This window comes from Scophthalmus maximus, chromosome 7 (assembly GCF_022379125.1).
Source record: "Scophthalmus maximus strain ysfricsl-2021 chromosome 7, ASM2237912v1, whole genome shotgun sequence".
In the NCBI taxonomy this organism is placed as follows: Eukaryota; Metazoa; Chordata; class Actinopteri; order Pleuronectiformes; family Scophthalmidae; genus Scophthalmus; species Scophthalmus maximus.
In genome coordinates, this window is record NC_061521.1 from 20750908 (window position 1) to 20766476 (window position 15569).

The 15569-nt window shown below is 47.0% G+C and overlaps 1 protein-coding gene across 7 annotated transcripts in view; it reads left to right on the plus strand.

Annotated features, from left to right (window-relative positions):
* srgap1a (SLIT-ROBO Rho GTPase activating protein 1a) overlaps positions 1–15569 on the plus strand; it is a 73161-nt gene that overhangs the window by 52387 nt on the left and 5205 nt on the right. For 3 of the 7 annotated variants that reach the window (XM_035642608.2, XM_035642609.2, XM_035642605.2), the window contains exons 11-20: positions 241–268; positions 1461–1566; positions 3500–3560; positions 4322–4399; positions 4512–4646; positions 6615–6720; positions 6938–7162; positions 8184–8263; positions 12340–12520; positions 14097–14234. In XM_035642608.2, coding sequence (XP_035498501.1) covers positions 241–268; positions 1461–1566; positions 3500–3560; positions 4322–4399; positions 4512–4646; positions 6615–6720; positions 6938–7162; positions 8184–8263; positions 12340–12520; positions 14097–14234 — 1138 coding nt within the window. The other 4 variants (XM_035642606.2, XM_035642607.2, XM_035642610.2 and 1 more) reach the window with 4 other exon arrangements.

Genomic DNA, 15569 nt, shown 5'->3' on the forward strand with positions numbered 1-15569 from the left:
TAGTTTGCACTGTAGCCGCTATGAAGCTCACGCGTTGCCTGTGTGTCTGCGTGTGCATAGGTGTGTGTGGCCTGTGTTTGTGCTGCTCAAGAGGCCCGCGGTCGCGGACAGATGGCGGGCTTCGAATGCTCCACTGGGCGCATGCACAATGCACCGCAGGGACCTCAGAGACAGGTCCTGGCATGTCCACACGTTCAGCTTCCCCTCACATCTCTTCTCTTTTCCTCTCCTCACCCGCAGGCCACAGAGCTGACTACATGACCACAAGGTAAAGTACACGCTCTCCCACAGACACACACACACACACACACACACACACACACACACACACTTAGGAACCCGCGCGCATTTCAGATACACATCCAGTCCGCTTCTTCTTTCATCAGCCAAAGGAACGTTTGTGACAGGCGGCGGCTCATCGAAGGCGAGGACACTCTACCTCAGGAAGTTCGCATGGGAACTCCGTGGGAGCAGAGGAGTCCGTAGTTTAGCACGCAGCAGAGATGTGCTGCTCTCCGTGTTTTTAAGGCCAAGTTGATAGCGCGTGTCTTGGGTTAGGGTGCGTCTCTGTCCCAACAGTGCTGTAAATATTTATCAGAGGCTCTAAAGTATACACTTTGGAGGACGTTTAACCTCAGAAACTAATCAGAAAACAACGTTGTATGAAAATGTTAATGTTTTATGGCTGGGTTTAAAATACAACAAAAGAAGAGTAGATACGAATAGATCCTGATTTTAAATGTTGCACCTCCAAAACATATCACCATCCATGTTCTATTGTGAAATTAAATGATTTATTATTAAGTTTATTTTTGGCTCTTCGTGAGCAATGGAAACTAAGCAGCTATGGTTCAATTTTTTCATTGAATGACCATTCAGCAGAATGACATTTCTAGTTATATTCTTAATCAAATGAGACGTTTGAAGACATCACCTTGAGCTCTGCAAAACTGTGATGGGTATTTTTCTACTATTTTTTATTTTTTTTTTATTTGTCCACCCAACATTTTAAATGTTGAGAATATTATTGGCTGATTAACTAGTGATTAAATTGTTTTATGCAGTGCTGCTAGAAAAGACATTTGTTAGTTGTTTTTTTTTAAAGCCAGTAAAATATCATTATTTTTACATTAGGAGGATATTGTCTGACTTCTCGCTGGGGTGGTGCTGTGCATAATGACACAGTTTTTATTCATCACCATATCATTTTTTTCTTCTGCTGGTGTGTTCAGATATTTAAAAGACCTCCAGGCCTTTCCAGCTGAATAGTTTTTGTCATTATGATCACACCAGTCACTGTCACTCCAACAAAGGGACGCAGTCTCCCACAGGACCCGTCATGAGGCATCTTAGAGATCAGTCAGCCTCAACATCAAGTTTTTGGACATAGAGGTCGTTGGAGAATAATAATTTCCTTATCTGCCCTGTTTGCTTGTTCTAATGCCTTCTTTGTATTCTAGACATCCCAACGGAACGTTCAAAACCCTCACTGGCACCCGGCGGGCTAGACCCCGCTCTGTTTTTAATGTTAGGTTATTTAATGGCAATATGGAGTCATTTATTAAGGTACTGATTATCAGTCTGCCCGTCTGACATCGCTCCTCCTCCTTTTCCATCTTCTGTCTTGCTCTGGCTCGCTGGCCGTTTCGGTGGGCTCCCCCAGAAGCATCTTAGCGTTGCTTTAAATAACTAAATTAAAAAAAAAACAACAGCATATTTGTGCTAAGATGGATTCTGGAAACCTCCCCGATGAGTCAGCGAGCTCTCGCAGTCTGCGTCTGAGATGTACGGGTTGGCACCGATAGATTCGGAGGGCTGCGGGAGGAGAGGACTGGCAGTTGGAGGGATACATGTTGGTCTCCGTCGGCTCCCCTGACTCACTGCTGACCTGGCGTCGCCGAGCTGCTCTGGAAGAGAGATATTCTTTCCTCCTCCTCCTCCTCCAGAGCAAGAGCAGAAGCCAGTGGAGTGGATGGCGGTCGGGTTGTGCTGCCTCCCTCTTCCAGCCTCTCCGCCGCCTCTCGCTGGCGGCCGGGCCTGGTCCTGTCCGGCCCTCCCTGTTTTCTTTTGGGTTGGATGCCAGCGGAGTGGAATGAGGGTCTTAGTGACAGGCTTTGGTGGGCAGCTGCTGTGGTCCTAATCTGGGTCTTGCTTTTTTTTCCTCTCTCTCTCTCTCTCTCTCTCTTTCTGTTTCTCTCCCTGTCCGTCATCACTGGCTCTTGCGACATTTCTGTAGCCGTGGACGACGGAACTCACACGCTCGACATCAGGTAGACACCTTGAAGCGTCTTGGGGTGCCCATGCTGCTTGCCTGCGCTCTATTTTCCTTGATCTGTCCTGCCCTAACAACATTTTTCACTTTGTCACGTTGCGTTTTGCCCCCAATATTCAACTAAACTATGTGAGTAGACTCAGACAGACTGAGTTGGAGAAAATTTGGGTCAGTAAAGATCCTTCAAAGAGTGTGTGTCACCCTCACCCAGGCCTGTGCTTTAGTGCTGCCACCATCACAGTTCAACTTCGCCGTTAGTCAAATTTGGCCTGGTCATATACCCCTGGGGGCTGTAAACAGATCCACTGTATCATTAAAGGCATGTGCCAAGTCACCGTCCAGCACTGGGCCACACGAGCAGCCGGCGCTGAGGCAGAACAAGAGCGCACTTCACGTCTCAAGTGTGTGAGATGAATGTGTTTTCTCTAAAGGAGACCAGAGCTGCAGCCTCTCATCTCATCTCATCTCATCCCATCCCACCTCACCTCGTCTCATTCGGCACTGAACTCCATAATCGAGTGCGTGCCTCTTCAGATAAGCTTTCGGTAATCTAAACCCAGGGCGCACTGAAGGGAAGCTAAATATACTTTGCGTTCTTATGCATGGCGGTCGAGGCCAATCGAAAGGTGTCCGACAACCTGTTTGTACAACGCTCGCCGTTGTTGCTCGTGAGTGAATGAACACGAACAGTTAAAAAAAAAAAAAAAAAGCCAGTGAAGTCAACTCGGTCTGTCTTTGTCAAATCTCAACAAACTAACCCCAACCTTGTGTGTCGTCCTACGAACTTCACTTTCCCTGTGTGTGTGCATGTTTATACTTCTAACATCACGCTGACTGGTTGCTTCTAGAGCCCGACCGACACATTCACAGCTCTATGTAATCTGCACACTAGGAATACATTTACAGAGATTTTTTTCTCAATTATTTAAAGCACATCTACGACAATTACAATGAAAATTCCTGTTAGGTCTTTTATGAAGTCTAATAATATTTTATAATGGTTTGAGCAACAGTAAAACATCGTTATAAGAGGATGTTCTTTTTTGTGTGTAAGAAGCAATATCGGCAAATCTATAAAATCACATTTTTGTTATTCTCAGCTATTGGTCTTCAATGTATATCATTCAGGTCGGGCTCTAGCTCATGTGCATGTAACAAAAGGACAAACTATACCTGATCTGACATTGTGTGTGTGTGTGTGCGTGTTTTGTTACTTTGGCGTCAAAGGACTCTGGACAAGCGATCCCTCGCGTGGTCGAAAGCTGCATCCGCTACATCAATTTGTATGGTGAGTTGGTTATTATATACAGTGTATAGACTGTTTTGTCTCTTAAGTTAATGAGTCGTGAATTAATGACTGTGTTTATTTCATTACATCCTCTTATAAACCAACCAACCAGCTTCATCTTTGAGCTTATCTTACTTTGTGACACCTCAGTGATTTCTGGGCGTTGCTTGTTTGGGGCGTGTGCCTTTTTTTTTCTTTCTTTCATGTTGGGGTTTCAGTTTGTTCCACTTCTGTTGCAGTCATGGGAAAGTGCAGATTCCATCCTGTTTACAGAGGTGCAGACATTTTAAAACCCACTTTTCCCAATGTACCACCATGAGACTGACGGATAGCTGAGCCCGGGACACAAGTTATGAGTTAGAATATTGGTTTGAAACCAGATCAGACATGTCACTCTGAAAGAAAGTAAGCTCCAAGCATTAAAAACTCTGAGGGCAGTGAACCTGAGGTCGTCCGTTGAATTTTACCACGCAGTGAGTGGCGTACAGAGAGAAATCCAGAAGGAAGCAAGCAGCAGACTAATTATGTTGCTCTTGACCCTTGACCTTTCCCCTCAGTAAGTCCTAATCCCGGCTGAAAGACACTTTAGTGAAGCTTAATTGTGGCGCCCCTGACTCATTAATTATCCTAAATTAAAAAAAAGTGAAGGGACTTAAAGAACACGATGTGCCTTTTAGCTCCAACTTAAGAGGCTGTTCTTCATCTTCATTTTCTCCATCTCCTCTACCCTCTTCCTTTGTCTCGTCTTTCTCTCCGTGCAGGCCTCCAACATCAAGGACTATTCCGTGTTTCCGGATCCCACCTGGAAGTCAATGACATCAAGAACTCGTTCGAGCGAGGTGCAAGATGCTCTTTGATTAGTTTTTAATTAGATCTATTTCACACTGAGTCACGTCTGTAATAAATTGTTAAGGACGTCCCTCTGAAACCGCTGACTTTTCCGTGTCCTAGGAAACGACCCCCTGACGGATGATGAGAACAACCATGACATCAACTCAGTGGCCGGCGTTCTCAAACTTTACTTCCGGGGCCTGGAGAACCCTCTTTTCCCCAAGGAGAGGTTCAATGATCTGCTCTCGTCCATCAGTAAGGACAAAATGATATTTTTTGTGCCGGTCACATTGTTTTTCTACTTTACAAATCTTGAGTATGAATCATTTAATTTAAAGTATTAAATCTGTTCATCCCACTCAGATGGGATGAGGATCCTTTTTCATGCCGTCATATTAACTCACAGCTTACAAGATTAATTTCTCGAAACCTTGTCTGATTTTAATTTTGTATTTTTAATTAAAACAAAAATTGAATTAGCATCCCTCAAAATCAGAGACATTGTACAACTCTTTCAGCAGCAGAATGGCTTTGGCTTCTTCTTTAGACACTGTGAATGCTATTCTGCTACTACTCTGGTTGAGCGATGAATGGGATATTATCTGTGGCACAAAGCGACCCATCTTCACACGATAGTGGTGGTGGAATGTAAAAATGTCCACAGAACTGAGAACCATTTGAGTCCAGAGCTGAATCCACGCTGACGTCCTCACAAGAATAGTCCACATTGTCACTCGGAGTCGGTTTCGCTGATCAGTCAGCTCCTTGTCTGTTGTGATCTTTAAAGACATGACGCGACATTGTGGGGCGTTGTACCGGCGTTCAAGAACAATTGAAACGTGCACAACAAGTGATGTAATGCCTGGTGCAGCTGCGTGTGCGTGTGTGCCTGCGTGCGTGTGCGTGCGTGCGTGTGTGCCTGCGTGCGTGTGCGTGCGTGCGTGTGTGCGTGCGTGTGTGTATGTGTGTGCCTGCGTGCGTGTGCGTGCGTGCGTGCGTGCGTGCGTGCGTGTGTGTGTGTGTGTGTGTGTGTGTGTGTGTGTGTGTGTGTGCGTGTACTTCTCCACATTTGTGCAGGGTGAGTGATGGGGATTCCCTGTTTACATTCCCCAGCTCAACATGCCAGTGATTGCAGTGCGGGCTGAACTCCCATCAGGCTCCATATTAAAAAAAACCCTCTGCTTATTCCATAGGGAGCAGCTCACACCAGCTACCAGATCCCTTTTCCCTTTACTCTCAGTTGACTGTGTGTTTCTTTTCACCACAGCAGCGCACTGCGGCTCCCCTTATCTTTCGTTTTTTTAAATTTGCCGTATGGATATCATGTGCAGGTTTGCTCACACACCAGTTTATAGATGCTGTACAAGCGCTTGTCGGAGTAAGTTTTTAAATACGAGCTTCTGAAGCACTGAGAACCCCTCCCAGAATACTAGTTGGGTATTCATGAAAAATGAAATGCATCACAAGAATCCCAGAAGCCCCAAATCCCAGATGGTACAGAGTGGCTGGAGGGTGTCGCGGCTATTTTTAGCAGCCAGCACAGCCCCAGCTCAGCCAAATAAAATAAGCTGCTTCAAGTGGCACAGTGGAACAAATGAGATAGTAATAAAAGACATAAAGGTTGGCGTCCTCCGGCAGTTTGGTAAAACACAAAATCAGAAAGATTAAGAATGTTTTCCTGCTGCTAAACAGTCACTCTCCTGTTGGTAACATTCTCAATTCTGCAAAGCAGGGGAAAAAAATAGACATTTGGAAAAAACAAAGCAGGAAAACCTACTTGTTGAAGAACGCTGACTTCCGTCTCTTGTCTCTTCCTCTACCAGAATCAGAGAATTTAAAATTTTTTTAAACTGATCAATCGATTATCAAAATAGTTGTCCACGAATTGAGCAACAATTCATCGATTACTCATCGATGAATTGTTGCTGCTGCTCTACATCACACTTCACTCTCCCCAGAGAGTCACATGAATTCAATATGCTCTTGTATTTATGTTCTGGGACTTGGTGTGCTGATAATCAATAAGTGGACACCATTAGACGGGCAAGTGTTTGTCACATACAGCATTTCGAGGTGGTGCATTGAATGTGAGAGGTGGATGGACAAAATGGATTTTATTCCCGAACTGAAACTAAGTGGACTAAATTAATTTAGCAATATCTTTCTTGTGTTCCAGCATTTTCCTTTTTTAACATCAAACCCTCTTTTTCCCTGCTGCACTAGGAATAGAAAACCTGTACGAGAGAGCACTGTACATCCGTAAGATCCTCCTCACCATTCCCAGATCAGTCCTCATCGTCATGCGATACCTCTTCGCCTTCCTCAACCAGTAAGTTTAGAGACACTAACCAGTGAGTCCATCTTTTATTCTGTTTCATAAGACGTGCTGCCTCTTAGTAGAAGAACCCCCAAATGATGAGCATTATCCGAAATACTGTCCCCACTGTTATGCCCTTTTCTCGTTTCACTTTTCCTTGGCTCTCTGTGCATATCGATGGTCTCTCGTTCATCTGCCCCGCTCCTCCCTTCCCCCTCCCCGTCTCCAGTTTGTCCCAGTACAGTGACGAGAACATGATGGACGCGTACAACCTGGCCATATGCTTCGGCCCCACGCTGATGCCCACGCCCGACACCCAGGACCAGGTCTCCTGCCAGGCGCACGTCAACGAGATCATCAAGACCATCATCATCCACCACGAGACAATCTTCCCTGACGCCAAAGAACTGGATGGGCCCCTTTATGAGAAGTGCATGGCCGGAGGAGATTACTGGTGAGGAACCGGCAAATACAACCAAGTTCATTTTTCAGGTTGCGCGCAAGTTTCTCACTCGAAATGAACCATGTGTCGGCTACTGGGCCTCCCCGTCACTGGTGTCGGAGGTTATCCAGGATTTTTAAAAAGCGCAAAGAAATCATTGTGATGAGGTCACTTCATGCAGCTGCACAGCTTTCCTAAATGAGATGTACGTTTGAGAGTCGGGACAGGCACCGGTGGTTTACTCCTTCCAGGTTTTTTTGTGGGGGGTTTTTTTTGACTGTGAATGGAACAAAGGCACGCAGCCAACCCCCTTGCCTCATTAGGAATTCACTCAACATGCAGGTATGCGTGCGCTCGCTCGCAGCGCCGCAGCTGTGTCAGTAGTATCTCGGCGGAGTTGATGTGCGCAATTACACCCACCGATTAGACGTCTGTGGTTCAGGAACATGACAAGGCAGAGCCTGTCTCGGCGCTGACTTTCAGATGGCGGCCGGCTTTCTGGGTGAGACAGGCTGAAACAATAACTTTAATTACCTCCATCACAGCAGGGGGAGAAAGAAGAAAAAAAAAAGGGGGGGGGGGGGGTCACCTGGCATTGAGGGGATGATTAGGTGAATTGCAGAAACACGCTGGGGTCGAACCGAACAGGCCGAACCTGGGGCTCCCGTCTCATTTGTTTCTTCCTGCCTTCGTCTGTGTGTGTGTGTGTGTGTGTGTGCGCGCGTGCGTGCGTGCGTGCGTGTGTGCAGGCAGGCGTAAACTGCAAAAACGTTGCTGCTGTTTGACCTTCCTGTTGGTCATGTTATTGCAAAAACCTCCCTTCCTCCTCGTCACCTTCACGGGAATTAGATTTGGCTGTTAAGGTTTTTTCTGCCAACTGAACTGAAATAAAACTAGGAAATATAGTTTGGTTTGACAAGACTCTGCGAGTGAAACTACACGACAGGAAAACCTTCAGTCCCTTTTCTGTGTGCCTGTTACGAAACTCTCCCGTAACCCCTGACCTTTCACTCTTGCCCTGGTGTCTCCGCAGTGAGAGCCCCTACAGTGAGCACGGAGCCCTGGAGGAGGTGGAGAATGAGGGAGGGACGGAGACGCACACCAGCGAGGACGGTGAGTGCCTTGCACAACCACGTACGCATGCATTTTGTACACAACCACACTGTTCTATATGTAAATAAGTCAAATAATTTATCAACATAATTCATACACACGTAAAGTAGAATGCTGCACCGTGTCGCCCAGATTCGAGCTGTCCCCCGTGTCCTCAGCGTGGCAAAGGGTTAAAACTCGGCTCTCTGCAGCTAATCCTGCCGTTCAGCCTGTTAAATGCAGCAACCTTGAAGAGTTGGGGAACTGGACTTTCAGTGACAGGCAGCCATTCATATTCTAATGCTGCTTTTCCCCCGGGACCCTGGGACAATCTCCACGTCCCCCCCTATTTACAAGTTTGCATGGCAGTTTGCACCCACCGGACCCCTCGGGAGAGACATTTAAAAGGGTTACGTTTTTTCACTACCCTGTGCAAACTCTGTTCTACTAGTTTGTAAAAGAATAGCACATATATGTTTTAAGAGCTATTCAGAAATTATACAGTCTGTCTTTTCTCCGGTTAACCATATTTCCATGTGTCCAAGAGCGATATGAATTGGGGGGGGAAAACCCCACCAGGATCATGTAGCCACTAGAGGAAATGATTGACTTCTTTCAAAGTTGGGTGGGATACGTTTGAGTTGTGTGATCATACATGTGGTCCTTTGTTTGAGGGAAATGGATACCAGTCGGTCTGGTCCAAAGCAAATAATTGCCGGGTTAGTTGAGACCTAAATATCAGAGGGGATCAGGGGGTCGCTGTTAAACTTCCAGGGAAAAAGCAGAAGGACGATAAAAGCCCAGCTCATTAAAAAGTGATAAATACCCCCAGACAGGGAGCTGACCAGATGTACACGTCGTGAGCAAAGAAAAGCATCAACCTATAGTCGAGCCAAGTCTCGCTGTCTTCCCTTGGAAACAGAACCTCCCTAAACCTGTTTCCATGGTGACAACAACAGCCCCCAATCCTGTCTCCTTTTCGCACCCAGACACAGTTTTTAGGGGCTCCCCATCATCACTCATCATCCGTCTCCAGACGGAGTCTGGAAGTGAAGTCGATCTCTTCGCATTACATCAGCGGTTAATGTCGATGTCCTCCATAACTGAAGAGGACGTCTGCTTTTCCCACTGTAGAACACAGATGGCGGCTATCAACTCTTCGAGTAAATTAATGGCAGATAACATTTTCCAGAAATCCCAAGTTGCTACCGTGGAAGTTTTTCCTTCTGCGCGGACTGGGAGGACGTCCACTCCGACGCAGCCCCTCCCTGTGGAGTCTTGAACTGTGGTCAAGTTATTGTCATCAGTTATTTTTAAATCCCCATGACCTCATTCGGATTTCAGACACAAAAGCAAAGCTCCTTTCCTGTTTAGTCACTGGCACTTCATTCTGCCGACTGAAATATTATATTCTCTCGTCTCAAACTTCAACTACCATTTGCCTTCTTTGACCCTCAAAGTGAGTAAGCAGGAGACGGAACAGTAAAATGTATCGATCTTAAGAAGCTGCCCGGTAATCTCATTGTGTGGACGGCGTGGACCTCGTGGAGTGTGTTGGAGCTCTTCAGCTCAGATAGATGATCTGGACCAGTCAGATTTTCACACAGTCTGGTGTTAGGGGAGAAAATGAAAAAGGATGGATGCTTGTTTATCAAGATGTAAAGAACATAATTTAATGTTTTATATTGCTTATCCACAGATTGGGTCCCTCCCGCATTAAATTTTTTTTTTGATAAAAAAATTTTTATGCCCATCTTTCAAAAAAATATTGTCCAACAACTATATTTTCAAAATACTCAAAGGCCTTTCTAACCATTTGGATAAAGAAATATTCCACAAGTTTCCTTTCCCAAGTTGCGCCTCTTTCTCCAAATCCAAAAAGAGATGGTTGCTGATTATGAAGATGACAAATTTTAAATTGTGACTGTGAATCTAATAAGTCAGCCATCCACACAGTTTGCCCTCCTCTTCATTTCTTTACACCTGGTGAAAACAACAGTGATGTCACTAAATGAGAGGCACAAACCAGAGCTATGGAGACATACATTGTCCCAGTGGTCTCATGGACACTGACTGTCGTGCAGGAGGATAAACTGTCTTGTGTTCAGAGTGGCACTTCTCACACACCATCAATACATCGATGTTCTATCTGCTGCTGAATTTGCTACGAGGTCAGAGGTCAACTGGCTGGCACATTGATTATTTGTCTGGTTGCAGGAGTACAGCACGGTGTCCTCGTTGCCAAGTGCCCCAGCAGGAATATTGTACATATTGGTTTTCACATGTTAAACGGGCAGTCTCTTCTACTCTACGCAGAGGGTCATCCCTTTTCCTCGTAGACCTAACCCACTTTCATTTGTTCTGGTTGTAGCAGCATGCACCTACGATTAAAATTCATCTTCAGTAGAAAAATATGAGATGAAGAGAAAAAGGGAAGAAGAAAATAATGTCCTTCTCTATTGTATTGATCCTAAACGTATCTCATAAAAGACTTGTTCTCCCCTATTTCTTTGTAAGAACATGGATGAAGAGTATCGTCCACACCAACTTCGCTCCACTGGCTTGTGTAAGACATCTGACAGTTTGTATCTCATGCGCCACAGGCCCCCAGCTGTCAGGGTTCAACATCACTTTACTTTCTCCAGTCGCAGTATGAGAGAGTGTAGCCTCGGATCCTTTGCTGCCCTGAGATTAGAGTTTATAGCCTGATGCTTTCAGCCAACGTCACTGCATGTGTGTGCGTGTGCGTGTGCGTGTGCGTGTGTGTGTGTGTATGTGTGTGTGTGTGTGTGTGTGTGTGTTCCTGTGGAAGAGATTCCGGACAAACATTTATAGACCTAGAAGAGGAAGATGGATGGAATCGGTTGGAGTAAGAGAAAGAGAAGGAGAAATCTCTCCCTGACTGGGAAGGGTCCCGTCAACTTTATTGACGGGGGACCCCCCCCCCCCCGCAGTGCCGCTCAATTAATTCAGACAGTAAATTCCCGCTTGTCACATTTCATTGGAGCCGTGTTACATCCACACACTGTCAATCCTGACAGCCCTGCGATGCTGGGAAGGTGGCAAGTCAAAAGTGGGAAAGGGACACTGAGAAAAACGCAGAGACCTCTGCGCTGCCCACAATCACAGCTGTATGTGCTCTCCCACATGGCCGCTCATTTGGGAATCACTGTTGAGCTCCTGTGAAAGATATATCTTGCCGGCTTTTCACGGCCAATGCAAGCTTCCACCATTTACCCTGCTCCCTTACCTACCTGCGTGTGTGCGTGTGTGTGCGCGCGCGTGTGTGTGTGCGCGCGTGCATGCAGAGAGTGTGAGGGTGAGGCTACGTCTGTCCAGGGACCCCCCCCCCCCCCCCCCCCCCCCCCCCCGTCTGACTTGAAGTGAGAAAGTGAGATTGGAGGAGGGCAGGAGTAGGAGTGAGGGAGGGATAAAGAAGCTATTTTTAGAGCCGTGTTGCTGTAGTGCATGCATTTTGGCTCGGAGAGCCGACTGTAGCTGTGACGACAGGATCGACATAAAAAACGTGATTTTGCCAACAATACAGGACTTTTGAGAGACCAATCAGTGCAAATACATTGTAATAAATATTGATTGTTGAGTCTACCATTAATTAGTATCGCCTGCAATAACTTTTACCACGTTCATTTCCCCATGTCACTGATCCAGGGATCTGTTGGTACAGTTATTGAGTAGTTATCAACCCAATCTAATGATCCATACAGCGACCCACATGCCCCTGAGTCATATAGATGTCCTCTCACCAGCTCCTATAAATATCCAGCTAAAGCTCCTCTGGGCGTGCTGTGGCCTGGGTTACTATCGACTACAGCTAAAATAACCAACTGGCTCAGCACACTTTGAACTCCATGTGCACTGAAAGTGCACGTCCCACGTGTATAAACACGCCGATATCGGAGCGTCCCGCTTGAGCGCGTATTGCATTATCGAGATTTTTTTAATTTCATAATACCGAAAGGAATTGTATCCGTCATTAAAACGTCTGCAAACACACACACACACACGCGATAATAGCCCGTCTTCGCCCCCCCGTCTGACACACGCGACCCGTCTAATCCTCCCTCTCCGTTCAACAGAGGGCGAGCCCATCGAAGCCATCGCCAAGTTCGACTACGTCGGGCGCTCCTCCCGAGAGCTGTCCTTCAAGAAGGGAGCCTCCCTGCTGCTGTATCAGCGGGCGTCCGAGGACTGGTGGGAGGGACGGCACAACGGCATCGACGGCCTGGTGCCACACCAGTACATCGTGGTCCAAGACATGTGAGTGTTCTTTTTCAATATGTATATTCTGTGCAAACTTCTGTGCAAACCACTGATCGGGAAAGTGAAGAGTCAGTTCCCAACAACTGGGTCAGAGCATCTCTAAAACAGAAGTTTTCAAATTTGAGTTTTGTCTTGGCTGAGAAATTATAAAAAGGTTGAGCAGTACATACATTTCTACATATATTGTGATGATAATTATGTCGTTCTAAAGAAGAAACAAAATGTGCACGGGTGCTGCAGAGAGGAAATCTTTCTTTCTATTCCCCTGATTGTTTTCCCCCGGGCTGATACACCAGTGCCAGCTCCACTCAGAGTTTCGTTTTAAAGAATAACCCCCAAGTTCTCCCTGATGACAAGTCCCCGTGGGTTTAAACAACACACTTGTCTTTGTTGACTTTGCTGTATAAGAGGACACGCTGGTCAGTTGACCGCAGGGTCGCGCAGTGAGGACCTTCAGCCTGGCTTGTCCTGCCCACCCTTGCTCGGCTGTGCCGCGTCCTCTCTGTCTCCGGGGTCCCTAACCAGCCCTCTTGTCACTGTGTCTGACTCCCGGCACTAACAAGCGTACACTCCGCCACGGGGGCTGTTCGTGCCCTGAACGAACTGCGTTCGCTGTCTCGTCGGCACCGGGAAAAACGGAAAAGAACTGCGTGCACTTAGTAGCCGGTCGACAAAATGGCCATTTAGAAAAGCCTTCCCCCTTCTCCTCTTTCCCGCTTGCTGCTGCTGCTGCTGCTGCTGTCCCATCAGTGTGCCTCCTATTCATAATTCACCAGAGGGGGGCCACTGCTGATGGGGTGTCTTCTTAGTTAATGAAAGAGCAGGGGGAATTTACAGCCCGTGCGGGGTCGTCCCCGAGTGTAGTAACACCGTGCTCTCCACTTAAACCGAACAGGCCGAGGAGCCAAAGAGCGCACGGGGTTTTTGCGATCTTCACTTGTCCCATAAAAAGGGCCCGGAATAAAACATGCATGAGAGACCGTTTCAGTACAGGAAGTCTCCTCTCGAGGCTCGAGACCGCCGGGTCCTTTGAACTTCTCTTCTGTCTTGCCTGTAAAATCCAGTTTTACTGCAGCTTCCGCTTTGGCGCATCACTTGCTCCGGCTCTTGTCTGTGTGCGTTCACGTGGACACGACAAATAAGTGTGTCCACTGTGTTTTATATTGGGCTAATGCACATCATCAGAGGCAGCAGCTCAGTAGCTCTGATTACTGCCGCCCGACGGGCACCAACTGTGCCCAGTCTCCAGTCGCACACCTCACTGAGGCCCATACAGCTGGCCTGTGTGCGTGTGTGCGTGTGTGAGTTCATCCACCACGATGCAGCACCAGAATACTGAGGGGCCCAGGAACATGACTCATCTGACTCTCTGGACCTTGGGGGGAGGGGGGGACATGCTGACACACAGGAAACCGATCTGGAATGCCGTCATCGAACAACAGCGCAAATATGAAAGATCGACTGATTCGCGCATTTTTTTTAAAGTTATTTATCACATTGGTGTCCTCCGTTGGTCTGTCACCTCCTCTTGCCCTTTTCTGCGTCTCAATGTCACCGTGTCTCTGTGTCGCAGAGACGACAGCTTCTCAGACACTCTGAGTCAGAAGGCCGACAGCGAGGCCGGCAGTGGCCACGCCGGAGACGACAAATGCTCAGGAAAAGACATCGGCTCGCCCACTGACACCAGGATCTCTGAGGCCTACATCAGCAGGTTGGTTTCCTCACGGCCGTATGTTGGACTGCGATAAAGAATTTTCTCTTTTTGCATCACACAAGTTTGAGTATTTTTTATGAATATTTTCCGGAACTTTTCCTGCCAGAACCCTAGTAAATGTTTTTTGAAAATGTCAGAGTGACCCCATGCAAGGACGAGGATGGATTTCTTTTCGTGATACACACTCCTGCGGCACAGTTGCAGCATCCAAAGTGCATAAATAGCTTCAGGGTGTGAATACAACCACACTGACATGTTTACCTGAAGAATACTTCTTTGTCGAGAGTCTGGTATAGAAACATATAAATTATATGTTGCTAAAAAAAAATAAACCTTAATGTTTTCAGCCTTTGACTGCCTGTCTTTGGATTTGGCCCATTATGCGGACGGCTTCCTGAACAGAGCAGGAAGCCGTCGTACAGTAAACACTCGACCCTCAGTGTCACATTTTACGGCCCCCCCTCTGATATCCTGTGTCCCAGCCCACCTCGCTCAGCCCCTGATTACATTTCCACAATTTCTTATTTTGTACCCAGTGACCAGACGGTTCACATTGTGAAGTATGAGTATTAAATGTCCCGTTTCACGTAGGTGCCTAGTCATCAGCCAGCAGGTCGTACTGGAATACACGTGGAGGAATGGCACACACACAGACATCCAATCACACTTCAGTCTTTGGCAGCGCTCCGCTGCCGGCGTGCCAGTATTTCTTCTTCTTCTGCTGCTGCTCTCTTCATCGCTGCATCTCTGCTGGTGGAGTAAGCGACCTTGAAACATCTGTTACGGGCTTTTTGCCAAACGCATGAACAAACGCTATTTTATTCCGAGCCACACTCGTTCGTCTTCGTCGTCGTCGTCCCCCCCCCCCCCCCCCCCCCGACTTAACTTTGCTTGAAATGTCGATGATTCATACCAGAGACAATATTTACACCGCTGCAGGTATTTAGTATGCGGACGAAGAACGTGACTGAGTGAATCATCTTTTTCCACATCGGCCTAATGAGCCGCGTGTGAATCCCAAAGCCCGACATCATACATCCCTCTCTACCTGTCACCAGCTCCCAGGTGATCCCCTCCTCCCCTCTACTCCCCCCTCACTCACATCTCTGCTCTTCCATTCAGACAAATGCTTGTATGTGTTGAATCATTTATATCCTGAGCTTTATTTAGATTTCTTCTCCTCTCACGTTGTTCTCGGTGAACAACACCCTCAGCATACGAACCTCAGAGTTTTTGGCATCACAGTCGCAGCAAGTCGGTAAACAAGACGATTATATTTTAGCCCGTTGACGTGACAACAGGCGTCACAGTCGGTCGACTCTCTGATTTGAT